The sequence below is a fragment of the Cavia porcellus genome, unplaced genomic scaffold (genome assembly GCF_034190915.1).
Source record: "Cavia porcellus strain 051 isolate PalLab524CR breed Dunkin Hartley unplaced genomic scaffold, mCavPor4.1 scaffold_12, whole genome shotgun sequence".
NCBI lineage: Eukaryota > Metazoa > Chordata > Mammalia > Rodentia > Caviidae > Cavia > Cavia porcellus.
The window spans coordinates 68,279,915-68,303,652 of NW_026947495.1; the positions used below are offsets into that span (position 1 = coordinate 68,279,915).

The 23,738-nt window shown below is 38.1% G+C and overlaps 1 protein-coding gene across 2 annotated transcripts in view; it reads right to left on the minus strand.

Annotated features, from left to right (window-relative positions):
• Positions 1 to 23,738, minus strand: part of Cerkl (ceramide kinase like) — a 112,964-nt gene that overhangs the window by 19,301 nt on the left and 69,925 nt on the right. For both annotated transcript variants that reach the window (XM_063259395.1, XM_003478501.4), the window contains exons 3-5: positions 18,913 to 19,044; positions 11,721 to 11,784; positions 5,373 to 5,515 (exon numbers count right to left, since the gene is read on the minus strand). In XM_063259395.1, coding sequence (XP_063115465.1) covers positions 5,373 to 5,515; positions 11,721 to 11,784; positions 18,913 to 19,044 — 339 coding nt within the window. The remainder of the gene's footprint in view (positions 1 to 5,372; positions 5,516 to 11,720; positions 11,785 to 18,912; positions 19,045 to 23,738) is intronic.

Here is a 23,738-nt window from a genome sequence, read left to right on the forward strand (position 1 = left end):
GATTTGCTCATAAGCAGATAATGCACCATGAAAAGTGCCTCTCAATTAGTGAAAACCTTTCTGCTTTGGTTCCATTTTTTCAATTTTTTTTAAGAAGCTTGTTGAGATTTGCAAGTTTCTACTGATACTCTTACTATGAATGTTCTGTTTTTTTCTTCTGCAATTTCCTTATCTCCTGCCTCTTCTTCAGCTACGCCTTCATTATAGATAGGAAGTTTTCAGTTCCCCTATAGTCTTATGACATCACTGGGGTAATATGAGGGCCACCACTCACCAAAATGTGATCTTGTAGGGCACTGAGTACACAGAAGGCAGCAAAAGAACTCAGTAGCAAAATAGTAACAATGATAAATAGTGAAATAATACATAATAAAATAATAAACCTGATTTTGAAATATGCAGAGATTCTGAACAGTCATTTCTTCAAAGAATATCTTTCAAGTGGACAAATGTTAAATGAAAACAATATTCAATATCACAAATCAGAGAAATGCAATATGAAACCACAGTGAGATATCACTTCAGCCTGTCAGAATAGCCCAAAAAATTCACATGGCCAGAATGTAGAGAAACGGAAACCCTATACACTATTGGTAGGAAAGCAAAATGGTGCAACTCATATGGAAAATAATGGCTATGGAGGTTCCTCAAATAATTGAAAATAGATACACTATGTGATCCACCAATCTTACTATTGGGGATTACATTTCCCAAAACTGAAATCAGTATGTTGCAGAGATAGCTGTACCTCCATGTTCATTGTAGCAGTTTCCATAGTAGCTGAGTTATACAATCAATCCATGTAACCATAAACAGATGAATAAGAAAATGTGCTATATACACACAAAGGAAGAGTATTTGACCTTTTAAAAAGGGAAAACCTGCCCCTCATGACCGCATGGATGAGTCCAGAGGGCATAATTTCAGGTGTATTAAGTCAGGCAGAGATGCACATACTGCATGGTCTCACTTAGAGTTCGCATCTAAAAAAGTTGAAGAAGAGAGGCTTACAGTACTAAGAGCTGGGGAGGGGAAATTTGGAGACACTTGGTCAAATGTGTGTTATCTGAGCTATAAAGATGAAGTCCAGGGACCTATTTCATATCACGGCGGCTATAGCTAACACTATGCTACATATTTTAAAATTGCTGAGAGCAGATTTTCAACTGTTTTCCAAAAAGCAATATGTGAGGTAGTGCCTACATTAATTAGCTCAACTTGTCCATTCTACAATGGATACTTAATTCAAAACAGCATATTGGACGTGTTAAATTTATGTAATTTTATGGCCATTTAAAAATAAATGAGGATGAGGTATTTTAAGAGAGGAATTGATGGAAATGAGTTGACTAAGACTCACTGCATTAGGCTGCAGTTTTGAAGATCTCTGGGTGACCTACAGGCACCATCACTTGGCGCCTGTATGGGCAGTGTGGCCTCTTACTCAGCTCTGTCAGCATTACCTGAGAGCCTCCTAAAAAGGTAGATTCCTTGTAACCATACCAGCTGCAGGTAGCTCTTAGATTCGTGTGTGTGTGTGTGTGTGTCTGTCTGTGTGTGTGTGTGTGTTGAGGACTCATATTTTAGTAAATTCTCAGGGTAATCTGTACATATCTATGAATTGAAAACATGTAGTCTAGAAAACCATTACTCTCTTGGATCTTTACACCAAGGTCTTTCCAATGATCTTTTGCCCTTTAAGTATCTAATTTCAAATTCATCTTGAATAACAGAAGGAATTGATCAATCAATCAATCAATCATTCTTCTTCCCAATCAGATTTATGATAAAGATTTTGGAGGAGGCCACATAATTAGAATGAGATATATAGGATTATCGATGGATTACAGTTCTCCATGAAATACATTTCCTCTCTTACCATGGTTAATTAGGAATAGACCATAAAAGCATCCCTCTAGAAAGGCTATTAGAAAACATAATGTAATGTTGTCATGTGCAATAGAGAATGACACATATCATGACTCAGAAAATGAAGACTGTTCATTCCCTGAGATTTGGAAGTATATTCACGCACAAATCCTCTTAAATTACTAGAGATGGATTTTATTTTTATACTCTCTTAGGCTTTGCAACTTCTTCCTAATTCTAAAGAATTTAGCCTTAGCAGTAGGCAGGAACAGAAGTTAGAAATTATAGTCATCTTCTACTCATTAACACATACCTTCATTTTTGAACATGGTTTTTTTATGCACAGCAGAAAAAAGAAAAGTTCATGAGAAATTGCAAGTAAAATTGTAAAAGTATATAAAATTCTGTATTTCTGTTTGGATAGCTGAAGGATGGGTCACAGTTTATTTCAGGAAATTGGACTCTGTTGGAAAAGACGTCTACATGCCAAAAGCACACGCTGCTCAAATAACAGCAGTGTAATTTTCACATTCTCACAAAAGCTATAAATGTTCTACCTCAAGGTGAACATTTTAATTAGTCTGAAAAGTTATTTTTCTTTACACTACCAGCAACTTTGCCCACCAGCCCCTCTCCAGACATGCTAAAAGGTAGCAAATAGGAGAAGGGCTGATGTAGCAGTTCATGTAAAACATGACAGATGAAATACCAGGCACAAACTAAACCACAGAGGCCAAAAACAGAAAAAAGAAAAGGAACGAAAAAAGAAAAAACAAATTGTCCTTGGAAGTGCAAGCACTTCTGCAGAACAATTAACTTAATTAACCAGACACCATGAATATTCATAAGGTTGTTAATGTCTCCCACATCCAAACAGATAAATGTGATGTAATGACTTCCTAGTCAAGCATATCTAAAATTCTCATGAAAATGGCACCAACACTTTGGTTCTTTGCCTGAAATATCATAGAAATTAACAGTCCCTCGGCAATATTTTATTTTCCTCAAATTAATTGGAAAGCAAGAATTTATTTATGCAAACTCTATAGGAATATATGGTTCACAGCCATCAGTATGTGGACTGAGCCTTGTTTTACAACAGCTGGATTGCTTTTTTATTTTTATGTCCTTGCAGGCTTTTTCCTGTTTACCCCCCTCCCCACTTTTAATCGGAATCTTTCTGTACAGTTCCTTACCACCAGTTCCCATAGCAACAAGCACCATTCCTAATGGCCAGCAGTTCAAATGCAGGCTTCCCCACATCTGATCCATTTGAGTCTTTCCATAATTCAGCGGCTTAGTCTGTGGGCTCAGTGGAATAATTTATTGAACACTCTCCCTCTGGATGTCTCTCTCCAGGAGGCCAATGGTTTCAAAGGCAGAATGTCTCCTCATGTTCAGCTTGGAGACTTCCTGCCTACCACTTCTGCCTATGCTCCATCAAAGCCCTGACTAGGCATAATATCCTCATATTAAACACAGCCCACACATGACTTTGTCTTCCCATTAGTGGAATTAGGAAGCTGGAACTCCTATCTAGTGATCAGAGTTTTGGCAGCATTCTGTATTTCTAAACAAAAAAGTGTCACAGTGGCATTTCTACAAATACCCACTGGATTCATGGGATATTTTCAAAATTGGAAATATGCTTTAAAATATTAAAAAATCATTCTATTTGTTTATAAAATCAGAGTTATATATTTAAAACATAAGCATAAACTACCAGTTCTGGTGGTCTACTACCCACTTGATGTCAGACACATACTTCTTGGGACATTTTTCTTTTTCACTTGCAGGTCAAGGCAGTTAACACAGGAGCTCAGGAATCTAAGCACTAATAAAGAGAAACAATGACCTGAATACAGTACATCCACTTTGTATGGAGGGAAATGTTGGAAACGTTCCACCAACTAGAATCATAACTACTAAAATCACATGCAAAGATCAAAAAACTAAAATGGCATGACAAGATGCCCCAAAATGTATCTTTCTTCTTTGAGTTGAGGTTGTTTTGTTATCTTCTGCTTAGAAGCCATTATAGATCCCTCTAGGTATACCTTACAATTATTGGGCTATATCCTAGTATCTCTCTTTTTTAAGTTCTTGCTTTTATGAAAGGCTTTATGCTCTAAAAACACATTTGGGTATCTTATATTCTTTGTCAATTTAACAGCAAAAACACATATGCTGAAGTCCATACAAAATACACATGCTTATCGAATAGAATGAATTTTCATTCAACCCTGTCCATTGATTTTTAATATGTTCATATGAAAAATCTTTCCTGCTTTTGTTTTAGCAATAATGCATGACATTCAAAAGGCAAAAACAACTATTTCCTAAATTATTGTTCACTGAATTAAGGAGTAAGATTATATAACATAATAAATTTGAAAAAATTGTTCTCTCGTTTTCTATAGAGTGGTCCTGCTCTAACCATCCTATTATCTTGTTGCAAAATGAATCCCCCTAGAACAACTGCAGGTCGTTCCCTTGATGGGAAACACCTGTTTGTTCTCTACTGCATCTTAAATACAGTTGAGACCCCTTCCTGTGGCCTGCAGGAGCACCCAGGGTCTGGCCAATCTGATACCATCATCTGCCTTCCAATGCTTTCTTCTGTTCCTCAAACACGCCTGGGTTTTCCCTTTGCCTTTATTATTGTGGCAGCTTAGAAAATAACTCACTTCCATCTTTCCTGGCCTGATCCTGCTCATTTTAAGGCCTGATTCTAGTGTTATTCTAGAGTCTTTTTAAAATGCATTCATGTTCACTTTGGAAATTTCCTGCCTTCCTCTCGCTCCTATTCTCCATCAAAAGCTCAGATGAGGCATAACATCCTCGTATTCAATACAGTCTACACACGGCTTTCTCCTATTAGATGGGATCAGGAACTCCTACCTAGTGACCCAGTATACTCACAAGATCATGGTCTCCTCCAGGGGACAGAAATACAGCAGTGAATACAAAGGCAATTAGCCTGTCCTGCAGGAGGTCATCCTCCAGGGCCCAGGTTCTCTTTCCAGTCAGAAGGAATCTCCTGGTGTTCTTAAGATTATCCATTTCTGTTTCCATTTTGTGACTTTCATATTTTACCACATACGACATAAGAACAGGCTGATTGGAGTGGCTCTGTTTTGCAATTTCCTGTCTGACACTATGTAACCTATAGACTTTTGGATGGAAGATAGGATAATAATTCTACTGCCTTTAAAAATCATGTATGTAAATCCTTTGTCCACACTATCTAGTACTACAATAACCTTGTAACAAGGTAAATATTATGGGTTATTATCCCTGCATTACAGATTAGCAAAATGAGGCTAAAAGAGAGAAAATTGCTTGTCCAGATCTTGCACTTGCAAGGGAAGAAACTGGAAATCAAACTTGGATCTTCCAGACACAAAGCACACACATGTAACTTGGGTCCTACTGACAAGTCTAGGAAGTAAGACAAGGAATGGTGGAGGAGGACAGCTGAACACATCTGTGGGCTCCCTTGCCTGCCGGTATTAAGCCGAGGGGAAGCTGCGCTCTGACGGGAGTGAAGATCTGGTCTGTTTCCATCCCCGCACTCTCCTGGGCTCGGAGAAGTAAACCATGGGCCACTTCACTAGCAGATCCATCTCCACCAACACAGACAACACTGCAGAGAAGAAATAAGCAAAAGAAACAACACTTCAAAAAATTATAATTACTCATAAAATCTAGATTTTTTAAAGATCTTAGTAATTTTATATGTGCAGGATTACTCATACATAACTTCAAATATTTTAGTGTCAGTGGCTAAGAAGATACAACCATTGCACTGAGGAATTTTACCTCTATAAACATAATACCTAGATAATACCCACAGATGTCATATTTTAAACAAGTTGACACATTGAAGCAGTTGAATATATTAACCCACATCTAACCTGCATTTGCTTGGTAACAGCCAAAAGCATATCATTCTCATTGTGTTTGGTAATAGTACTGCCATCTGCGATTTATTAACACACAAAAGTAATAAACTTCACTAATAATCAAATTCTAAGAAGACAGCAATAAAAACCATGTAAAATCGGAAGCTTTCATTTAGGGAACTGCTAATTATCCTTAAGACGTGGCTGTGGCCATTGTAAACATGACCTGGATTTCATCTCCGTGACATTTCTGCTATGTGCCTCTTCTCATTTAACACCAGCTCCCTTTCATCACAGACAGTATTGCAATGTTTTCTGAGCCCTAATGTAAGTAGACTTTGGAGCAGAGGGAGCCATAAAAATGATACCTAAAATACAGAAAAAATTCTCATAATCATTTGTATTTGAAAGATGCAAAACAATTCTATCAACCTGTCATCAATTTACTCAAGAGGAGGAGGATTTTGTGTGATTGTGGGTAGGTGTTACAACTCAAGGCCCACGAAGGCCCAGCGGGAATATAATAATGTGCTCAGTCTGAAGGCGTATGGCTTCTCAGCTACAGCCCACTCACACCATGTGGGAAGCCTAGAAAACCAGATTTGATTTTTCTAGAAAAGCCAGATTGGATTTTAAGGTGAATCTCTTTATTTATAAATACTAGCACCCAGCACTTATTACACCTTTAAAAACCATGTGTCAAATCAAACTGCCTACGACCTCTGACCAGCAAAGGTTGCTTCTTTCCTAATAAGTTTATGATGACGGAGGCAGAATGCCTCTTTTCCATCAGTTCCCTCCAAACTCCTCTAAGGCTCCTTCTCCTCTCATCTCGTTGAGGTTAGGACCTTTGTCTCCATATAGCCCAAACAATCCATGTCCACTCTGGTTAGAAGAGAGTCTAGCTAATGTTTGGGCGAGGAGGCTTATTATTATTGTGTCTGAACTGATTCCAGGGGTTCACAACATGGTGACTGATTTGGAGAGAAAGTACAGTGTCTAATGATTAAATAATTATATGTCATATAATACGTTTGAGCTGAACTTTGATTTTAAAAGTCTCCAAGAGACTTACAAAATTTCTATGAACTTAGCTATAAATACTGATCTATATTTCTATACATGGTGACATTTGTGTGTGATCAAAAGGACATGTAAAGTCATCCAAAAACCATCTAGTTTAGGCCAAAGAACTTCTGTACACAGGATAGCAACACCTGACTCTTGAACTCTAGCATGCAGTTCTAGCAATGTTAACTCATCGCTAGAGTTAGTAGAGATGGCCTTTCTGTGAGCATTCTCTGCTGCAAAACCTTTGAAATCTTGTCATAGCACATTTGATGTTAAATGTTTTCAAAACAAAAATAAAAATGACAGGTAATACTTAGTGAATGTTACTATGCATCTCAGGCACTGTTTTCTCCACTTTCCATGAATTAACTCATTTAATTTGACCAAGAAATGTATATAATATGATATACATATACAGATATGAATGGACTCAATTTATAGATCAGGAAACCAAAGTATAGCAAGACTAGCTTTTCCATGATCTGATCACTAAGTGATGTAACAGGGATTTCAACAAGACTACATCATTATTCAGGATATGATATTCCTTTTTTAATTTACCCAATGAAAATAGCCTCATTAGAATTTTACTTTAAAAATTCTCATACTTCAAAAAGTTTGAAAACCAGCATAAGAAACATGAAATTGAATGAGCAAGGAGGAATATATTTTTATTTATGTCAATAACTAGATAATTAAGGTTATGCCCAGACATAGTTAACCTACGAAATACACTTAACCATCACACTGAAAAAATGGGCAAAAAAAATTGAGCTCTTTTAAGGATTTAGCCATACTTAAAATTTACTCTAAAATATAAATCTTAGAATAATCAACCCTTTGTATGTGTTTTCAGAACAAAGAAACTCCTTGCCATGGCTGCAGTCAGAATGATTCTGTCTGCAAAAGTAAAACTGAGGCCAGATATTTTATTTCCCTTTCTAAAGAATAAGAAAAAATAATAAATGATTGTTTATATATTTTTGCATTTTTTTTTATCAGTACTGGGGATCGAACTGACGACCGCCTGCTTGCAAGGCAGGTGCTTATGCCGCTGGGCTAAATCCCCAGCCCCTGACTGATTATATATTTGTCTACCAGCCAGTATAATCTTTGAAATGTTGAATGTATTATTGTGTTTTTTATTGTGTTTTTCTTTTTCTGAAAGGAGATATCTACATTACTATATAACACAGATATCACGGTCAATCTGATAAAATGTCAATATAAGCCAAATAATGTCTAGATTGGGGTCTAGTTAATATTGAAATAAATGAAAGAGAAAACTGTAATTCAATAAATTCAGAAAAGTACTGAGAAACAAATAGCAAAGAGTTAGTATATTTACAATTGTGTAAAAGCTACAGGTTGGTTTAACTGTATTCAGATCACCAAATGCACCTGTCTGTGCTTAAAGTATATCACCTCATTTTACTCCTCCCTTTTCCTTGACATGACCCCTCTTTACACCCACCCAGTGTAAATAGGGGGTGATACGGACTCTGAAACCCCTCCAGGTTTTAGCAGTGGATCCTGAGCGCCTGCTGGAATACACTGCAGTGGAAAAGGAGCTGTCATGAGTACTGACACGCTGTTTCTGTTGGCTTTAGAATCGTGTCACAATATGTCTTCACAGAAACATATGTAACTCGATTTTTTAAAAATTTTATTTTAGGGGGCTGGGGATTTAGTTCAGTGGCATACGCGCCTGCGCTGCAAGCAGGCAGTCGTGGGTTCGATCCCCAGTACTGATAAAAAGGAAAAAGACAAAAAAATTTTATTTTAAAAAGCAAAACAGAAAAACAAAAGGATTGAAATGATACAGAATTTCAAAAAAGGAAAGAAAAAAAGCAGGGAATTAATACTATTTAATATATTGTATATTGTTATCTCAGAATTAGTTGTTCAGGTGACAAAATCTAGATACAAAAGTGATCAGTCAAATAACAACAGCACAAACTGTTCTTTTTGATGAACTAAGAGAGGTTAGTGTACAGTTACATATCTAACATACATTTACATACATAAATTTATATCTGTTTACCAGCATACATATAGTCTTTTTCTTTTTTCCTTTCCTCTATCCCTGTAGCTCTGTCCTTTTGAGTACTTTCTTTTATTATTTCTATTGTGTATTTTGGATTTTATTACTCTTTCAGTTTTTTATTACTCAGTTATAAAAAAAGATTGCTCTTGAAGCTTTTACAGAAGTGCAGGCAACTTGAGACTGTACTGCTAAGTGAAATAAATCAGACTCACATTTGTAAATATTGCATTGTCTCTCTAGTATAAAAAATGATTTTTTAAACTCTAAAATTTTAGGAAATTGTATTTCTTAAACACTATTTTCCAGATTGTTTTTGCTTTGCCAGATAATATACACTGACTCTTTGATCGAAACCTCCCTAGCCTGTGTCTAGGAACTGTAAGAAATCCCTAGCAATGGTCCAATCACGTCCTATCAATAGCTCCTGACTACAGTCAGAGATGGCTTACTTCATGAAGGAATGCGACTCTATTTGTCATCACAATGAAATAGCCTTATAGCTACTCAGGAAGCTGAGGCAGGAGGATTGCAAGGTTTGAGGCTAGCATGAGAAACTTAGGAAGACCTGGATCAAAATTTTAAAAAGATAATCGTGGACTGGGGATGTAGCTTGTTGGTACAGCACCTGTTTAACATATCTGAGCTCCTAGATTCAGCTCCTATCCCAGCCCCAAAGTAGCACTTTATGTCACCTCATAGCATCCTTAAATCATTTCTATAAGTTTTTTGAAAACTGCTTCTAAAGGCATGCTTTAAACTGGTTTGTGGTTAGAGAATTTATCTGTGTAGAATACTGACTTTCAAACAATTGGGCTTCTCAGTGAATTATTATTCTGAAGCAAAAAATTACATTACAATTCATCTCCCCACATCTTCTTTATGTATTTCTGAGTACAGGTATTTAAAATTATCCTTTTATTAAAAGAACTATCACAACCACTACATCAACTCCTACCAGAAAAACTGAACCTATGAACATATACTATTGAAAGGCTTTAGGAACATAGGACATTTGTAACAGAAATTTCAGATTACCATTAGTCCAAAGTAAAACAGCACACTACAGGGTTTGCAAACAGTAAATTCACAGGATTCAATTCATGTAACAGAATCAGGCCAAATAACTTGGTGTCAGAATACCAGGGGTAATAATTGAAGGATCTATATATTGTTTAGCACCCAAGTGCAAAATAATAATATCTACATGAGAAATGAGAAAAGAAATTTTTTTGGTACCAGGGATCAAACTAATGACCTCACACTTGCCAGAATGACACTGAGCTAAATCCCCAGCCCAGAAATAAGAATTAAAATGTTCAAGTAAAAAGAACATTATCACAGTGCATCGAGCAAAACTCATTTTTCATTCTGCAAAGTTTTTCTTAGTTCATGCCACACAGTGTAATTATGAGTAGAACCTGGACATAGATATCCTATTCTGCAGAACATATTTCACTTCGCTGGTGGGCAAGTCCAGGTTTAATATCTGTGATATTTCTTATGAGATTTATATAATCATGTTTTAAAGCAAGGACTCCTTTGTAATGCACTCAGGGTTTTAGAATCACACAGTATATTAAAATAGGTGGATTGTGGGCATGATTTTCTCAGCTACTTTTTCTTAAACATTTCTTCAAGATAGTTTCCTAAGTGTTATCTGTGTAGTTCTACACATAAAGTTGTAAAGCGATTACCTACCTCTTCCTCTTGATCCTTGATTTCTGTATAATATTGCCATGTCAGTTGAGTCCCTTGTCTTTTTACATAATCATCTTTTACCTACCAACCTCTTTCATCCTCACCAGACACTTTTTTCTTATTAAGACATATTAAGCATTTCTGAAAAACAGTTCTAGCAATGGTCCATTCCGATTGAATAACTTTCCTCTATACATCCTAGCATATCTTTGGAATGTTAAAGCATTTCATTTTCCAGAAACTTTCCTGACTCTGTCTTTTGTTGCTCCCTGCCTATCACCATGCAACACTTGCCAAGTTTTTAAGCCCTCAGACATGAGAGCCAGGGGTAAGTACTTGGTGAGTTCGATCCCCGGGTATCAAAAGAAAAAAAAAAAAAAGCCCTCAAATATTAAACTCTTGCAAAAAAAAAAATCTTCCCTAAATGAATACATTTTAGTATCACTCAATCAATTTTAGCAAACCAATTCACCTGATTTTTAAAAAGGGTTATTCAATGTATACCATTTTTTTAATATTCATGTCCCAGTGAGTAATCTCTGCATTCTCTACCAATACATTGCAAATAATTTCCAATGTCTACTATGAATAACACATCTATTCCATAGTTGCTATATTATGAGATAATTAAAATTAGCATCATTTCTTCATTCTGAAATTAATATATTTCTGATTATAAAATATCTATCCCAATAAATCAGAGCTAATTTAACCACTGGTAACTATTAAAACTATCAATACATTTGCAAAACAGGATTATTGCATAATATTCCATGGGACCAATGTAAGATTATCCATCAGTGTTTTTCTAGATACATAGTAAAAGCCAAGAAATTAGGAGTTATAAATGCAAATGGGTACACATTAAGTAAGCACTGAGTAGTTCCCAATGTGATTTTCCAACTAATTTATAGTTAGATTTCCATTTTTGCTTTTGGTGCCAGATCCTGAAAGGTAGACACCACACTGTAGTATCATTCAGATTATTACACAGGTATGAAAAAACAGCCTAATTGTATTCATCACAAACGTTTAAAAATTACAAATCCCAACTAGGTAGCTAAAAAGAAATCCCAGAAGCATTTACTGACACAAGTCATACAGATACAGGGAGTAATAATGGAACCTACCCATCGAATCCCTGGAGCTCACATTCCTTAAGCAGGGACAGCGCATGGCCTTTGTATTCTGTTACTGTTAAAAAAAAATACACACACAAAAGTGAGTGTCTCAAATAGTCATCTATATCTTTCTAATCTGGTTTGGCAAAAGAATATGATTAACATATGGTCAGGTCACAAAACAACGTTTATTCTTGAATATTTATATTTTAATCACAAGAAAGAGGATTAAGTGTTAGTTGCCTGGTGTGTTTTATAGCTTTATGTAAAAGATGATCACACATTTGTTCCAATTTCATAAATCATCTGAGGATACCCAACGCGAAGTGCTTAGAGAATTAATCTTGGTGCCTGTCTGTTTAGTATTCGCTAAATAAGACATAAGTCCTTTAAATCAGATGCTGAGGAGCAGAAGTATTTTGAAAATACAGCCTATCAGCTGGCATCGGACAGTCAATGTTAAGTCGCTTTGGCAATGTTACATGCATAAATTAGAGGAAAGGTTAATGTAAGATTTACATACCAGAGGAATGTGTATGTGGAACTGCTAGGCTTAAAAAAAAAAAGAGGAGGAGTTGGATGTGAAAATATAAAGTCAAGGCAACACCAGTGATAAGAGACTCAGCTTAGGGGAGCAGCACACAGGGCTACCAGAGCCTGGGTCCTCCGAGGAAATGAATCTGTCACACTGTATCGCTGTCTCCACAGTCACTGATGCCCTGCTCAGTACTGCAAATGCCAGTGAAGACAGGATAAACAGGCACACTGCAGATGGCACCAAGCATCACAACCACATTTAGCATTTCCTAGGACAGTCCTGCCAGGAGAGGCAGGCCAGCTGTACCCACCCATCAAAGATTTCTGCTGACTGACATGACACTGCAGATGGGAATTTTGTGTAAGAATGTGCATCATTATATGCAAGATTACATTAATCTTTCATGCCTGTCTGTCCCTGGTGCCAGCATGGTTCAAGCTTTTCCTATAATGCTTTTAGATATTGCTAAAAATTATTAGTCTTGGTGTCTAAGGGAATCATTCTGCATCCAGCAGTGTTACATTGTAATTCTCTCATAGCTTATTCAAAAGCTGTTAACACTCACAGGGTAAAGCCATTCACTATTAAATTCTAATCAGAAGAAAATAAAATTAAATATAAAATATTAATATTAATAAACTTGGAAGATTACGTTACCATAAAAGATGTGTCATTTTTGACTGCAGCAAGTGGTTGAAACCATACAATGGAAAATGTCTTATACTTACACACACACACTCAAACCCTCACAATAAAGGACAGTCTGAAGAAATATGTATGTTGAGAATCAGTGTATCATCTTAATTTTATACCAAAGCTTACTTTGGTAAATCTTTCAAATAAAATACAAAATTGGCTTTAGAATCATGTTATGGCTGAATATTATTTTTATTTAGAAAAACATTAAAAGTCTAGTTTTGTATCATTCAGGTAGAATTTGACTATACAGTAATATACTCTGAGAGCAGAATTTTCATGTGACATGTCGTAAGTTAAATAAAATTATTGAGGTGGAACAAAAAGAAAAAGCAAACAAAACTTAAGTACCCACAGTTATAAAACATATTAAAGCAGAATGATCAAAATGAAAAATGCTTTTGGCCTCAAAGAGTCCAGTCTGGAGATGCGCGACACGCCCTTGCCGTGCAGGGGATCTGGAGCCTCTGCTGTTCACTGGCCTTTGGACACAGTTCCTCCTCTTGGGATCCCCCTCTCTTCAGCAAAAAATATTTCTCCCTTAGGGAGACAAACTTGAGGACAGTAATATTGTTTATCATTGAATGTTGGTATTGTATTTGAAATAAAACCAGATGTGATTTGATTTGGACTTAGGAAAAAATTATTGGTTCAGTGATAAAATTCTGAGATACTGAAACATCATTTTTTTTTCTGTCCTACAGGTATTTCAGACTCTGCAAGTTCAAAATGTCCTGCTTCAAATACCTTTTCTCTCATATGTTATTTTGTGTGTTCCAACACCCGCTCCCTCAGATGGGAAAATGATGCTGTCCTAGATTATTGCTTTCATCCACTCAGACCCTGTCCTCGGCCAGCACTAATATTTTCACCTTTACTGATGCCGCCATACCCCTCCATCCCTCAAGATCAGTGTCCTGGACCTGGTCCTAGTGTCCTTCCTGTGTTCACTACAACAGCCTCTTTTCCAGTCTCCCTCCAACTTCCATTCCACTGTAGCCAGAATAACTTTTGCAAACATATTTAATGATACCATTTCCTCACAAGAATCCTAGAGGACTCTTTCTTGTCTCCGGGGATAAATTTTCAACTCAACTCACATGAGAGTGCTGAAAACAGGCTTGGCCGTATGACTCAATTATTTAAAGGGTATAAAACAATCTTTCACATAGAATTTTGTCTCTCTAGCTGTATTATTATGCATGAAAGTTACTGTGCAGATTTTTATTAAAATGCAGGCAAAAATGAAAGGAGGAATGTCTTAGAACAGTGATGGGGAACCTCTTAGACCTTTCAATGATACAAACAGCCTGCTGTGGTACACATGCCACAGGTTCACCACCTTTTGTAACTCCGTTTCATCACATTGCCTAGTTCTATGCTCGGCGAGATCAGGAATGAGAAGAGGCACTTCCAGTGAATGAGGAGCTTCAAATAGAGCCATAAAGAGCCAAAGAGAGCAAACACAAAGAGATTTGATAGTTATTCTAAGTTAAAAGCATGATGCTAGAAGAAAAAGGAGCAAACTGACCCAAAGCAGAAACAAAATGAAGACATCCACTTACTGGACAGTTATGCCCAGGAGATAAAACTATTTGATGAGAAGGCACTGCCATGGGCTCTGTGCTGGCAGAGATTGCAGGTGCATACAGAAAAGCATCTTTGTCCATGGTAATGACAACGACCCTGATAAGGTTGATTACTTTGTTGATGCACAGAGTGACTAAAGAAAGTGGATGCACACATGATGGACAAAAGAGATCAAGAGCAGATAGGTATGTTATCTGTCTGTAAATGTTTCAATGACTTACATGCAAGCTCAGATACACTCATTGTGTATTACTACAAAGGACAACCTTAGCTCCAGTAGCTAATGATGACAAATGTGAGCTCTCAAGCTCTTTGTGATACGCAGTTTATGTCTACCACAAAGGACCAAGGCCCAGGGGACAGGTGGATTTGCAATACAGCCAGAGTCCTGATCAAGGAGCTAGGTGAGCTTGGGCTGGATCAGTTCAAAAGAAAGGACATTTAGTGAGCCCACAGAAAGTACCTTGTCTAATGTGGACAAAGGCTCAGTAAACCGGAACCTAAGATTTCTGATAGAAGTACCCAGTAACAGCATCCTGCCTCTGCTGCATGCCCACTGGGACTGGCTGGGGTGCCCTCAAGGTGCCCTGCATGACGTGCTCTGCTGCATGGGGAGAGTGAGCTATAGTCCCAGGACTTCGCAGGCTGATTCCTCTCCCTGCTGCCTTCACCTTTTCACTTATGGTCTTATGAGTTTTCCTATGAACCAAGAACCTCTCAAAATACTTCTCACACATTTAATGTACAATCTGTGAAGTCTGCTTTACTTTGGGAATGAGGGAAAGAAATTACATCATATACCAGCATGGATTTATCATTCACGCTCCTCTTTGATCCTTATACAAAACAGGTTAGCAGAAAAAATAATTTTGTTTTCTCTAGGCCTTTCAGCAATTTTTCTGATGTCACTATGCAGTAAACTACATTGGAGGTGGTATCAGGGGACAAGTCAGATGCAATGTTAGCTTAAATTTTAGTCAAAAGATGATGTATATTCAGTAGTTAGGATCTCAGCACAATGCAAAATGAAAGAAATACATATTAAGGAATCCATTATTAAAATCCATTATTAAAAGGAATTCATGAGAAAATTATACACACACACACACACACACACACACACACATATATATATATATATTAACCCTCATGTTGCTACAACACCATATTTAGTAATGAACTAATAATCACATAGAATTCTTGTGTTATTTATAATACATTAGAACTCATGGATGTGGTAGCACATGCCTGTGGTCCCAGCATTTTGGAGACAGAAAGATTGCTGTGGGTTCAAGGCCAGCCTGAAAAGCAGAGTGAGACCCTGTATCAAACAAAACAAAACAAAACCTCACTAATGTACAAAAAAATTACTTTAAAACAATGGACATGCAGAAGAGATGCACCCATGCACTGCTCATGTATCTCTCTTTCAAATAAAGTACAAATTGAATTTCATTACAGAATGTTAGGAAAATGAAACCAAAAACCTTATTTCTATTGTACTTTATATATACGAAAGTGTTGCACAAGACCACATTGTAGTACAGGCAGGAAGACTGAAACTTTCAAGTACCCCTGTGTTTATTCAGTCTACACAAAATAGGAAACTTTAATGTAAATATCTAGCCAACCCAGAACACATACTGAAATGGTTTCATAAGCGAAGGATGTAATTTTATAATTTTGCCTGTAGGAGGAGTGTTAGGCCGCCAAGAGCTATTCTGCACAAACACAAAAATAAATTCTGTATTTGCTTTATGCAAAGTTTTCTAATTTGCTTCACATTAAACTAAATGTAACATTCAATAATATTTAGAAATTTAGGGGAAAACCTTAGAGTACACTAAGTACTCTAGGGAGGAAAGCACATTCCTGTCATTTCCTCTGCCTTAGTGTTGGCTTTGTAACCTGGTTCCCTTCTCTCCAACTCTCTTTCTTTTCTAATTTTTACTCCGTGGTTGCAATCATCTTTGCCAAACCAGGTTACAACACGATGATGAAATATTTATCCCAACTGTGGATCGATGCATAATGAATAAACTGCTGAGAACAGCATAAAGGTCCATCTGCATCAGGGCTCCGAACTTCTCAGAAGTCACTTTGCCCTTTTCTCTCCCAGATGGAGTCCACATTCAGTTCAGACATCTTCAGCCTTCAGGAAAAGGAAGTCCGGCCTCAGTTTCCAGGAAGTCTTAGCAATTCAAGAAATGAGTTTTAGGTTGATAGCACATACTACATTAGCACGGTTAGCGAAAGGAGAAATGGGAATCCATCTTCAGGATGAAAGCCCGAGGGTCTCCCTCTGTGGTGCACGTGCGTAACCCCTCCCTCCATGCCATTAGAGATGAATAGAGAAGGTCTAGTTTTACTGGCAGCTGTTCGATGATGATGGAAGGAATGAGATTCAAGATGAAGTCCAAGCCACAAAGCAGGGATATGAAACAAATCCCTCGATACCACAAATTCAACACTCTGGCTCTCCACTGGAACATGCAGGTACACTTTCTTTTCTTTTGCCTTTCTTTCCTTTATAAAACTGTCCATTTTATATAATTTTCTGAGCCCTCCAATCAAAATTAATATTATCCTGAGACACCAGAGTTCTTTCATGTATGCCATAATTAAAATATGTTAAGTACCTGGTTGAATCTCTAATGCCCTAAAAGTAACTCAAGATTGTATACGGTAGATTATTCATCTTGCATTCTGCACATTGCTATAATATTTAAGATGGAGAAAGTATTTAACAAGAAAGTGTTCTTTATCTTTCTCCTTGTTCTCTGCTTTGTTTTAGGCTTTTTGTTTTTTGTTTTTGTTTTTTTGGTGTGGTTTCTTCGGCTCCTGGGTTCAGGTGATTATCCTGTCTCAGCCTGCAGAGTATCTGGGAATACAGGTTGGGCTCCCATGTAAGGTTTCAACAAGAGACTCTTGAATGAATGATACACCTATATTAGTATCTGTGTAAAACTAATGTACATACATGACAGATACCACATATTTGATGTGACTGAGTTGTTGAATACGTTTACTCAACACTTTTAATTTCTCATCCACGTAAGAATCCCAAACTTCTTCAGCCAATCTTTGAAAATATTTTGTAGAAAGACAGACAGAAATTTTTTGTCCTTGTAAATCACTTGCAAGCCAAAGATCACAAACATGGAAGGCTAACTTAGTACATACAGCCGTTTTCTAATTGAGGCATCCTTCCTGAGTTTTGCATGGTAGTTTCTCTTTGTCCTCCACTGTAATAGTATCTTTCCAGCTGACTGACCTTCCCACAAACCTTCTACTCTTTTAGGAACTTCCTTTTGTCCCATCCCATCAAGGCACTGAACTTCAATGACTTTATTATCTACTTTGTGAGTCACATCTCCTTCAGAGCAGAGCCAGGTCACTTCTGGATCCTTAACGCTTCTCACCAGGACTAGGAATCTCTAGTGTATTTTAGGTTTCTCTCCTGAGTATGATTAGTACTCAGTATTCTTCATCAATTCAATTTTTGCAAATTTCCACTGTGTTAGAAAAGCTCCATAGAATGAAAGTGAGGTGACTCAATCGTTGGTAGCAGCAACACTTGCTGGTCTCTAGCTGCAGGATGTCTCAAGGCAGCACAGGAATTTGCTCACTAAATTTATTTTTATCATTTATTTATTTATTTGGGTACCAGGAATTGAACTCACAACCTTGTGCTCGCCAGGTAAGCACTTATGCTGCTAAGCTATATTCCCAGCCTTGGTCACCAAATTTAAAAAGCCTAAGAGGACATTACTAATCTTCTATTAGCTTTTCATTCTCAAATTTCTGTTTTCCTTCACACAAAGCTAAGCACAGTCTTGAAGACAATAAATTTAAGTTTCTGGTTTCTCCAAATTCAACTAAAGTCAGCAGTTGACTGAGTGCTTAGTTTTGACCTAACCAGCAGGGGTCAGAGTCAGAACAAAAACAACCCAGGGAAAGCTTCCGTGGGACAGGCAGGCTACTGTGTAAACTAGTCAACCACAGAAATCACCTGGAAAGAGCAAGGGCCTTAGGAAGATACTGAAAAGTGCACAGTTTCCTTAAAAATCACACCAAGTAACTGTTAAAGTCTGGAAAAGGTTGGAAGAAAATTTATTGAGATTTTAAGAAAATAGCACAATTAAACAAATAAATCTAGACTGGGCTGTAGTAGATTAGGGAAAATCTAGACAAGCTTTGGGTTTTGTAGGTAGCTCCTCAGGTTGAGATGAAAAACGAATTCCAGTTAGCTTGCTTGAGAGAGAGAGAGAGAGAGAGAGAGAGTGAGAGAGAGAGAGAGAGAGAGAGAGAGTGTGTGTGTGTGTGTGTGTGTGTGTGTGTGTGTAAGTGGCGAATGCTATACTGCAAATGACTTACCTGTCACATCAGTCTTTATCCCCGCCAGCTTCAGTAGAGGCTCCACTTTCTCATAGTAGACCTGGGAAGCTTCTTTTTTATGACTTTGTGGGTTAAGGAATATTTTTAATGACTTTGGCCTGTTTGAAAAACCTAAGAGGAAGAGGCTAAAGTTAGAATGTCTCATTAGCATTTCTTTTCCTTTAAAATGACATACTTAAATCTATCAGAATTCACTTAAATATACTCGCATACTTAAATACTACTTGCTATTCTTATTCAAAATTCTTACGACAGTATCCTTAGCATGCATTTAACTTAAAATACATGCTCTTTCCCAGCAGTGAGACAGGTTTATTTCTCTTGAAAGAAATCATGAGCTACCACAAAGCATTTAATTTATGAAGAGAGGTGTGGTTAAAAGCAACTTGGTGAACACTGGGCAACATTTACATGTGTTTACCAGAGCACAGATAAAACTACCAAATGTGACTTGAGTATTTGTTTCTGGAGGAGAGTGATGGGCTGTGGAGAAGAAGCCTTCTCTTCCTCTCCACAGATAAATGTGCTCATTATTGGAATCAGGCAGCACAGTGACCCCAAGGCTACTGACGCCTGACCTCCTGATGAGCCCACAGCAGGACTGGGTAAGCCGGGCTGGGTCACAATCAGCACCCAGAGCAATGCATGCTGGGAGCTAAGAGGAGGGTTCAGGTCAGAGTTCAGGCTGAAAAGGGGGCCAGGGGAGAAAAACTCCTCTCTTGGGAACCGGGAAAGGAACGCCTCTCAGCGAGGAGCTGATGATGGTGCTGCCTCACAGTTGGGGCTGAGATTTGATACTACAATTTTCTGGGCTTGAAAGATGCTTATCACTGAGAACCCAGTTGGAGCAGGTGCAGGGCAAATTTTCTGTTGTTAGGAAGGGGCAGGCGCCAAAAGCAAGCTGACAACCGTTTCTTTTATGGTAAGCTGCTCTCAGAGGGCCACGTTCCAAGGTCACAAAAGCAGTTATTTAAAAATCCGTTTTTAATAAACCATTCCCGAAAATAAGGGGAAATGTTCATTACTCCAAAGTCAGCATCTCATCCCTCAAATGGAGGCAATGTTCCATTTTTCAGCATCTTTGATCTAACAATCTTCCAAGGCCACATCCAATTCCTTTTGACTTCAGGGGGAGTTGTAGATGAGGAAGAGGGAGGGCCCTGCTGACCTTAAATATTCCCCCTGAAACGGGCCAGGGTGTTTATTTTGAAAAGAATAATACCTTCTGGTCAGCGGGGCTGGACACCACCGGGGGCACTTTCTTCCCCTGCGCTGATATGAGTGAGCGTCCAGACTCTCAGGCTGGTAACTGCTGGCTTCCCTGCTTCCAAGCCTGCTCTGCATCTTCTGGTCCTGGAGACCAGAGCCCCAGCCCACTGAATCCTCCAGCATCACAGCCCCCATCAGGGCTTCTCTGGTCACAACCTCATTGCTGCCTGGGGAACAAACCCAAACCCCCAAATGTGGAATTCTCTATCCTCCATCCAATGCAACCCAGCTCCTCTCCTTTCTCTCTCATGCATATTCATGAAACACTTAGCATGGGAAGAAGGATCAGGGGAGTACAACTGGGCAAGCTCCAGAGCAGGCAGACAGCACAGGTGCAGTGGCAGAAAGGCACAAGCTTTGGTGGGAGCGTAGGGGAGGAGGTCAGTCAGTGCTCACTTAGCAAGAACCTACAAAAGCTTCCAGCAAAAGGGAATATTTGAAGGAGCCTTTGGCCCACACCATTCTTTACCACCTAGAACTCTTTTTCTTTATCACATTTCGTCTCACTTTCTTAGATAACAAGAGTGGAAATTTTAGGCAAGGAGAACAACCAAAGCAAATGCCAGGCTTTCTTTTGTTTAGGATTTTTTCACCTTTCCATACCACCACAGGCATATTTTAATCAAAATGTGACCACTTTTTCAAAGGTCTACGCCACATCCTCACAACTGCCTTCTCCGCTCCATGTATCACTGCTTCTATTTCTTAAACTATTTATACAAAAAGTTCAGATGAACAGCCCAGTATTTTGAGGCTTTTACTGGCAATCCTGGGACAACATAAAATGCAATGATGACAGTAATACACCGTATTACACTTAATCTTTAAGCATTTGATCCCATTAACACTGCCCTAAACAAATAAAGGCCAAAAAGAGAAATACGTATCTTTTTTTTGGGGGGGGGTTGGGGGGTACTGGGAATCGAACTCATGACCTCACATTTGCCAAGCAGGCACTTAACACTGTTGAGCTAAACCCGTGGCCCCAGAAAAATGTATCTTATAGTAAAATAACAATAGTCTGTTTAACAGTAACACAAATATGTAAGGCACTATAGAGTTTAAAAAATCACTAATTTTGGTCAGCAATATAATAACTTATTTAGGCAAAAAAAACCCAAAGAATTAAAACCATCTGATGAGAAACAATTTGGAATGAAATATTTACATATTCTTAAACTCTGTCCCTTCTCACTCCTTATTCATCTCTCCCTTTAAAAGAGAGTAAAGCAGTGACTACTAAGTAAAATATATGATTCAGATCAGGTTAAAAAAAAAAACTGCAGTGAAGGATAATATCACTGTCTTTTAGCCATGGAGGAATAAGTACAGCCTAGGGCTATTTACATTAAAATATGACAGAGACAAATAAATTTAAAGCTCTAAACCATAGGCACCAAGCATCCTCAGATGACACATCAAGATTGTTTACATGATCAATTTTTCATTCTTTTCACACTATTGAAATATTTCTACACCATTTTATTTTTCAAAGAGAGGCAGTCACAGAAAAGATATTGTTACCACAAAAGCCACTTTTATTTATTTCTTCCTCTGATTATTTAAAAAAAAATCATTGCATGCTTGGTTCATGTCAGGTAGGGTTCTAGAAACTGAGGCAGAACAGGAATAGCCTTTGCCTTTATGACACTTCCTATGTCTCAGCAGGAAACACCGACAAATAGGAACTCAGGGTATGCCAGGTGGTGCCAAGTTCTCCACATGCACAAAAAGGAATCAGACCCAGCAGTGGATGAGAGAGGAGGCGAAGGGGGAAGTGACATCCTAACCAGGGAAGGCCAGAAGACCCAGTCTCATTCCCGAGGACTCTGTCTTCTGCTGTGTAGAAGCAGCATGGTAAATTTTGTGCAGCACAACCTAGGATGGTGACAGGATTCCTCTGGCTTCTGTGGGGGCAACAGCTGCAACAGATCCGAGAGCTGACTCAGAACAGTTGCAACATCCTAGCTGGGAAATGACTGTTCTTTGACCGGAACGGTTGCAGTGGAGGGGGAAGAAAAGTCAGAGTCTGGATATGCTTTGAAGGTGGGGCTGACTGCATCTACCAACTCTTTACATGTAGTATTTGCAAGAGAAATGTTAAGGAGCCGTCAAATGGTGGATGGATAAAGGGAAAACGAGGAAGTAAAACGGAAAAAAAAAGATGGTGACAAGTTACAAAATGGCGGAATCAACTGTGGCCACAGGATTGAAGATTTTAGAAATGCCAGGAGTCAGTCCAGTAGGTTGGAAGACAAATGCAGCAGGGACACTGGAGGATGCCTGAAGTTGAGACTCAGGGTCACTGCTAATGGCAGTAGCAGGATCTGACACAGTAGCATACTTATCTGTATTGCCTGGAAAACTTGGGCCTCTTAAAGCACAGATTTTGCCTCCTGTCCCAGAGTTTTGGGTCAGAGATTGGGTCCAATTAAATAGGTGCAAATGATGCTGATGTCAGTGTGGGGACTGAGCTTGAAGAACCACTGCTTTAAATGAATGGTTAAGGGGAAATGTCTCAGGATGAACCAAACTGCAAGGCAAGATCGCTGAAGGAGAGCAAACGATACTGACAGACCATTTATAATCATCACAAGAACAGTACCAGGGACAGTGACACTGAGACAAGGACCTACATTCTCAAGGAGGGAAAAGAATGACTCAATACATACAGGATTTCACACAGTGCTAGCTAGAGGTGCTGGACCAATGGTAGAAAATGTGGCAGAGAAAACAGCCAGCAACTGAGAGGCAGCTGGGGAAGCTTCCGATCCTGGGGAGAGCTGAGCCTCACTGCTAATGCAAGCAAGCAAGGGGAATATTTGGAAACGCAGTTGAAGCTATAGACTTTGCTGATAAGGACTGTTCATTTGAGAGGGCAGGGGAAGAAAATGTCATTGAGGAGATCAAGAAATGGGGTCAGATGAGAGGCTACCCAGGAGTGGGGGGTATTGACATGCACTGCACAGAATTCAAAATTGAGACTCCTCCCCAAAATATTCTATAAATACAACAACATAAATGTCTATATTTCGTAGCTTTGCACTTAGGAGCATTCATATGCACTTTTCTATATGTTGCTTTTTTCTTTACTATGCTTAATTTTTAAAGATAACCTTCATATCACTGCATAGAATTACATCTAACTCTATTTAACATGGTCTTGTATTTTTTGGCATGACTGAATCTCAATTTATTAACCAGTCCCCTACAGTAGATACTTAGATTATTTCCAATTTCCAAGCAATACTGATTATTATTTGCACCTATTTGACACAAAATAGAAAAACTGAAGGATGTTTTTCTAGAAGTAAATTCATTGGCTCAAGGGGCACTGAAATTTTATTATGTACTGTAAATCTTTGGGCACAGAAACAATTTAAACACTATGACGCCCCTCTCAGCAAAAGAAGTAGAAGTTTAAATAAATCTTAGCTTGCCTTAAATCTTGACTGTGCCATTTACAAACAATTTCCCTTTGATTTAATTTCCTTCTATTTCTTCATTCTAATATGGGAGAAATAATGGTATTTTCT